Source organism: Hemibagrus wyckioides, linkage group LG03 (assembly GCF_019097595.1).
Source record: "Hemibagrus wyckioides isolate EC202008001 linkage group LG03, SWU_Hwy_1.0, whole genome shotgun sequence".
NCBI classification, from domain to species: Eukaryota; Metazoa; Chordata; class Actinopteri; order Siluriformes; family Bagridae; genus Hemibagrus; species Hemibagrus wyckioides.
Genome location: NC_080712.1, coordinates 10,760,146 through 10,767,192, shown reverse-complemented (window position 1 = coordinate 10,767,192; position 7,047 = coordinate 10,760,146). Strand labels below are relative to the sequence as shown.

At 42.9% G+C, this 7,047-nt stretch overlaps 1 protein-coding gene across 1 annotated transcript; it reads left to right on the top strand.

The window, feature by feature from the left end:
- Nucleotides 1-315: 315 nt before the first annotated feature.
- rtn4rl2a (reticulon 4 receptor-like 2 a) lies at nucleotides 316-5,155 on the top strand. The gene is made up of 3 exons (XM_058381990.1): nucleotides 316-548; nucleotides 949-1,175; nucleotides 1,490-5,155. The coding sequence occupies exons 1-3, from the start codon at nucleotides 491-493 to the stop codon at nucleotides 2,579-2,581; spliced, it is 1,377 nt and encodes a 458-aa protein (XP_058237973.1). The 5' UTR covers nucleotides 316-490; the 3' UTR covers nucleotides 2,582-5,155.
- Nucleotides 5,156-7,047: the final 1,892 nt, after the last annotated feature.

The window sequence follows — 7,047 nt, the reverse complement described above, 5'->3', positions numbered from 1 at the left end:
TTTGGGTTGCCAGATCGGTTTTACTGTTTCCCGTCCATAAACAGTTTAAAACACATTAAAGATTCATTAAAAGCCAATATAAGCAAGCCAGTAAATATTATTTAAATTATAAATATTATAAAAAAAATCTCCAAAGCGCAAAACATTAAAGAATGCACTCAGAAATTGTTAAGTCCACAGGCAGTAACCAACCAGTACCTTTCATTCCGTTACGGTGGGCATGGACACTGCTCAATCTGGCAACACTTCCCCTCCTCTTCCGTTCTTCCACCCCCTCGCTCGAGCCTGACCCGGCTGATGACGTAGGAGAGATTCCGTGGTGCCCACCGACGTAGGCGCCGCGCCGCCGGGCGACTATAAACGGTGGCCGGTACGAGCTTTCGGCACTCGCTCTCATCAGTCGCTCCGACTCAGGAACCAGAGCATCAGCGGAGATAGCAAGGAACCACTTGCCTCCTTAAGGCTAACTCGCTTTCGCCTTTGGTTCGGAATGGAAACTTCTCTCTTTACGCGGAGCCGACGAAGCTCCATGGCGCACGACTTTAAGAGTAAGTACTTCTGCAATTTGCTTATTTTTCTTAGGCTGTACTGTACTGCAAATTTCTCTTGCACTAAATATTTGATCTCCTATTGTATTCTAAGTAAATTTTAAAAACTTTTATAATAAATGGGCAAATAAATATGTGTTACGCACAGTCAGGATAAAAGTTGTGTAAAGCATTTTGTGGAACCATGATGACTACTTTCATTTACTTTATACTTTACTTTATGAACCTTTAGTCTATAATGTAAAGACATTTTCAGAATACTTTTTGTTCAACTTAAGTTGACTTTTATGGGGTTTTCCCTGATTAAGTTTTATTGCAAAGCAGAGATGCATTAGAAACCCAGATCATGCTTTAGAGTCTGAGCTCATATCTTAATGCAACATGTTATGTGTTTTCATAGGTGGACTCTCGCTCTGGCTGGTGGTCTGGTTGGTTGTGATTAAGCCTGCACCTGTGCAGAGCTGTCCACACCTGTGTGTGTGTTACCCGACTCCCATGACCGTGAGCTGCCAGGCGCAGAACTTCACCTTCGTGCCCACCGGTGTCCCCTACGAGTCACAGCGCGTCTTTCTGCAGAACAATCGTATCACAGAGCTGAGAGTGGGCTCCTTTGGCTTTGGAACTCAGGTATGTGAATCTGTTAGAGCAAATGTGAAACTGTTAGGATTTCTCTTTTAAAGCATTAAGACATTTATAAGCATAAAAACATTTATAACCTTGAACTAATTCTCTATTTTCACCTCTCCCTTTTTACACTTATCACTTTCTCCTCTATTCACATTTCATTACCTCCCACCTCTCACTGTGCTGTCTGTTTTCTCTACTCAAATCCATACTGTCTTCACCACCTTTCCTCACCTCTGTTTTTCTCTTCCTGCTCATCCTACTTTGTTCACCCTCCCCACCTTTCTTTCTTGCACCCCCTCTTTTCTGCTCTTCAGGTTCTGTGGCTCTTCTCCAACAACATTACCTGGATTGAGGCTGGTGCTTTCAGTGAGCTACGTGATTTGGAGGAGCTGGATCTGGGTGATAACCCTCACCTGCGCCGCCTGGAGGGTGGAGCTTTCCGTGGGCTAGAGAAGCTGCAGAGCCTTCACATGCACCGTTGCCGTTTAGCTGCCCTCCCTCATGACATCTTCCACAAGCTCTACAGCTTGCAGTACCTCTATCTGCAAGAGAACCAGCTCCACTTCCTCCAGGATGACCTGTTTGCTGATCTTATCAATCTCAGCCAGCTCTTCCTGCATGGCAACCGTATCCGCACACTGTCTGAGAATGTGTTTCGTGGCCTGGTCAACCTGGACCGCCTGCTCCTGCACGACAATCGCATTCGTCAAGTCAACCGCCGCGCCTTCCGCGACCTGGGTCGCCTTACCATGCTCTTCCTTTTCAACAACTCATTGGCTGAGCTGCCTGGCCAGGCAATGCGTGATGTGGAATCCATCCAGTTCCTGCGTCTCAACAACAATCCCTGGGCCTGTGGCTGTGAGGCTCGCCAACTCTGGGATTTCTTCAGGTCCAACCGGGTCTCCAGCTCTGAGCTCCTCTGTGCCACTCCTGCTTCCCGCCGTGGCCTGGACCTCCGCTTCCTGCGTGAGATGGACTTTGCCCTGTGCCCCCTGCCAGACCCTGGCTCCCTGGCTGGAACCACCACCACTACCTTCAGCACCAAGACCCGCTGGTGGTTCTCCAAGCACAAGCCTGTCAGCTCCACCAAGGGTATCTTTGAGAAGAGCTCAGAAACCGTGAAAGCCCATCCCTTCTCTGGTGGCAAACCCTCAATCACATCCACATCCACGAAGTATGAGCTGGGCGAGGAAGAGGCGCTGCTTCCTAAGTTGGAAAAAGAAGAGTATTGGGCCAACTATGGCAATGAGGATGCAGGTATCACCTCGCTGCGCTGCTTCGAATTGGAATGCCCTGACTTTGACACCCTTCCCCCATTCTCTTCTTCATCTTCTTCTTTACCTTCCACTCTCTTGCTAGTTGTTATGTCCATCTTGACTGTATCTATCCATCTCCTCTTTGGCTGAATCTTAGTAACTTAGTAAGGGATTTTGATCCCCCATTTCTTCTTCCCCTCTCTGGAGGAGTGAAGACCCCTTTTACTCAACCTAACTCTCACTTACCTGATTCCTGTTTAACTTCTACTTTAACTGTATCTTTGTTCTGTTCAGTTTGAGCCTCTAGGCTATCCAGGCAACTAGAGGGCACTACACTGATTTAGGATACAGTAGGGGAAGCAGGGAATTCAGGGCAGGTACTGCAGTGCAGGCCATTATCACAATGGAAGGGAATGATAGCTACTACCAGAGGGCTTAGTTAGTCAACAGGTACACTGTCCTCCTTCCATGTGGACATTTCATATATATCACAGTCTTTATGGACTGGGGATATATGGTTCCATCCTAGGTTTATGTACAACATTTGTATACTTCTGCCTTTTTGGCTGCTATTAGTGCTATTTTGGCTATTGTAAATGCTGCTTGTGCTGGTCCTATGACTATAACTGTCTTTATAATTGCAGCTAATACTGTTACTCAAAGTGCTACAGTTTCAGTGCTACCATTGGCACTGCTTACAGTAATGTTAGGTAGACATGATTTCTATCATTATACTGGTTTTATCAGTTAAAGTTATTAACAGTTCTTCAGATTACATTACAATTTTAATCAATAAATAGACAGTCCAATGTCAGTCATTATACCATTCTAACAGATGTCAAAGGATATCAAAAGATTCAGGGAAAGCAATGAGATGGAATATAAAAGCAGAAAGAAAAGGTGTTAATAGTGGTGAGGAAAATCTATGTAAGAATATTTAGAGAAGGATGAATAGAAGAAGAGAAGAGGTGTCTGAAAGTAACATACGGAGAGATTAAGAAGGAGAGCGACACAGATGGAGTGAGAGAGAGAGAGTGCAGAAGAGAGAGAGTTCAGGAGAGAAATGTAGACAGAGAGAGATAAAGAAAATGAGACAAAGAGTGAGAGAAGCAGAAGACAGCATTCCGAAGACAGAGAAATGCAGGAGAGCGCGACTTTTGTCTTCTCATTTGTCTTTTAATAGCAATTAAGTCATCTGTAACATCCTGTAAATATATATCATATATCATGACATCATCATCAACAGGAAAGCTGTACATAGAGCAAAGAAAGTCTCATGTTTACCGATCTGTTGGTTTATGTTTACTGATCTCTGATTGGTTCAGAATGTGACTGATATCGTTTCTGTTGTCAGTGATTGGTAAGATCAACCTGTCAGCAAGAACTGGTGTGAATGAATGCCTCATGTCTTTTATGTAAAACTTTGTCATGGACATTTTTTTCACCTTTTTCTTTCTTTTTTCAAATATAAACAAATTTGTCTATTACTTTGCTCACTGTGAGACTCTCCTTTTGACATCTTAGAGCTCCAATGCTTGTAAGACTTCCTGCCTGATCAAAATCAGTATTATGTGATAACCTCTTACCAACAACCAAACAAACAACCTAAATCCCCCAAAGACGGACCAATGAGTTAACTCACAGACTTTCAGTCAGTGGATAAAAAATAATAATTCAGAAGAAAAATCAATGACTTAAAAGACTTAATAGACCTTGAAATCAGTGGGAATGGACGCAAATACTCAATAGGTGTGACTGGATTGATAGAGGAAGTGATTTGACTAATGAACAAAGAAAAGTCTTAAAATTTGGCAAATAGTCCAACATTAGAAACTGTTGTGTCTGCTCTTCCCTTCCCTTCCCTTCCCTTCCCTTCCCTTCCCTTCCCTTCCCTTCTCCAGCTGTGCTGTCAAACCCTAGGGTCTTTATTTCTCACTCTCTCACTGTCTGCCTGAAGACATTTTAAGGATCCAGCAACGAAAGAAAGACAGGTAGAGAAAGATATAGAGGGAATTGGTGTTCTTTAATGTAGTGCAAAAATAGAACAGTTAAGGGTGAAAAGAGCAAGGACACATGAAGAGAATGATAGTGAAAGTGTGTATGTGTTTGTGTGTGTTTGTGTGTGTGTGTGTGTGTGTGCGAGAGAGAGAGAGAGTGGGAGTATAAGGCAGGGGTGGATGTGGGTGGCAGAGTGAGAGAGAAATGCTCAGAGGAAAACAAAGAGATGCACTGAGACGGAAAGAAAACTTAATGTCCTGCAGCAGCTCATGCTGAGGATGGCCAATCAAGCGATCAACTGAGAGAAGTATGACGGAAGAGAGAAATTGATATCATGGGCCTCAGATAGAATTTTATTTTAGATAATATTTCATCTTTATGGCTTGTGTGAGCAGTATTCTCCCATATCTTTAATTGTCTTCTCACATGACGTTTGAATGTTGCCATGACAAAGTTTCTGCCAGTATACTTTATTTATGTTCTATATGTAACATCTAATGTGTGTGAAGCAAACAGCAGCTATAAGGGGAAGGTCAAACTGCAAATAGGTGCTCTCGAGTGACCTTGTTTTTTTTTTTCAAGGCTCTCAACGATGACCAAAGCTTAGTTATACCTTCGAACCCAAAGTTTGTGTGTGTGTGTGATTCATTGAATGTGTGTCAAGAAGTAAGTGCTGTCTTTTCAGCAAAAAGAGAAATAAATGACTATCTGTGCTTTTCAACTTAATTTTGTGTGGGAGACTCTATTCGTTCTCTGGATGCCATCCAGGACCCAAAGGCACTTGAGTACAATTCACATGTTCACAATCAGTTTCACAAACACACACACACACACACACACACACACATGGATATAATAATATAATAGAAAGTATTATTTGAAAGGAGTTCAACAACTGAACTACACTTACAAATGACAATAATGAGATGCTTATGCTGTCACCAGGTCTGCATGACTGTCTGTCTGTCTGTCTCTCTCTCTCTCTCTCTCTCTCTCTCTGTCTGCGTAAGCTATCCTAGATGGAGCAGCTAAATTACAAGGCCAAATTCCACTCTCTCAGCATGCGCCAAGCAAACAGTGCCCCCTCACCAACCCACTCACCATCTGTGAGCCTACTGGCCAATAGCTATGCCAGTCAATAGTAAGACACAATGGATTGGCTGAAGAAGGAGGAGCATGCTGACGATCGATGGATATTAGTGACGATCGCTGGTGACTCACTGGCTAAGTGAATGGAATGAACGAATAAAGAACAAAGTGAGAAAGATGGGGGGGGGGGGTGAAGATGATCTTTTTCAGAGAGCGGAAGTCGGGATTTGTCAGAGTGAGCTGCGAGCTGGAAGTTCGCCCCCACGTGAAACATACGTACATGAACTGCGATGTTGCTTTCACACAAAACTCTACAAAGTCCATGTCACTTTGCAGTTATTGATCTCACATGCACATGCACACACACATTTTGGGAGCTATTTTGCAGGTACTTATTACTGCAATTTTTTGTGTAACTGTGTGCTTGAAGCTGTCCTTACAAATAGACACACACACACACACACACACAAACACAATTAATTCAATATGCAGGCTGATCACAGCAAATTGGCGTTGATTAGTGCTTACTGTGTTAAACATTAGCATAAATTTTCTAATAGTTTATCATATTTTATCTGGCATGAAGATCAAATCTCTCTCTCCCATTAACACATTCTCTCATTTTTCACACTCTCCCTCCTTTTGACGATTTACGTCAGCGTCACCTTCCTCTCTCTCTCTCTCTCTCTCTCTCTCTCTCTCTCTCTCTCACTCTCTCTCTCTAGATTTATTTGTCTATCTTTAAACTCTGGGTTAAAGGGGTTATTTTTATTTCTCTAGTCTGTCTGACTGTCTGTCTGTCTGCCTTTGTCTTTGGGGTTTAATTATGTGTTCATTAAAACACATTTTATGTGTTTCTTCTCAGGCTATGTGTCAAGCGATGTGGGTTCCTGCTTTTGAATGCTTTCTCATTATCTATGTGTTTTTCCACATTTGTCCATCTAATACCAGGAGGAAACTGGAAGAAAAGAGAGCCAGAGAGTGAAGCCAGATCTGAGTGGGTGTTTTTTTTTTTTTTTTTTAAGGTCCAACATCTCTTCACCGTTTTATTCCACCGCACATACTGGGCTCACTGGGTCTGTTTCATCTTCTCTAAATCTGATGCTCACCAAAATACCCAAACTACATACCACACTGTTACACTGTTCAGGGAGAAAAAAAAATAGTGTGCAAGCAAATGGGCCAATGAGTGCTTTAAAAATGGATGGAATTCAAGAAAGGAAGGAGGAGAGGAGGAGTGAGAGAAGTGAGAGTTTTGAGTCACATTCTTGGACGGCTTAATTGCAAAAAAAAAAAGAGCCTTGGAAGCCTTATGAAGTGACAGTGCTCACTTTGTAAGCCTTCTAAACACACACACACACACACACACTCTCTCTCTCTCCACATTGCACTCGTCCTGCAGAGAGGCAGACGGTTTTAAATGTGGGTGCGTCATCACTCGTCACTGGAGAGATGGATCTCAAATGGAGGATTCACGTGTATCTGCCGCTTGTGCACAAACAAATAAGTATGGAAACACACACACAGAC

What these genes read in the sequence shown, in the direction of transcription:
- rtn4rl2a (XM_058381990.1), top strand. Translation starts at nt 491, where the DNA reads ATGGAAACTTCTCTCTTTACGCGGAGCCGACGAAGCTCCATGGCGCAC. An exon ending in CATGGCGCACGACTTTAAGA is followed by an intron (nt 549 to 948) that starts GTAAGTACTTCT and finishes GTGTTTTCATAG; the next exon opens with GTGGACTCTCGCTCTGGCTG. An exon ending in CCTTTGGCTTTGGAACTCAG is followed by an intron (nt 1,176 to 1,489) that starts GTATGTGAATCT and finishes TCTGCTCTTCAG; the next exon opens with GTTCTGTGGCTCTTCTCCAA.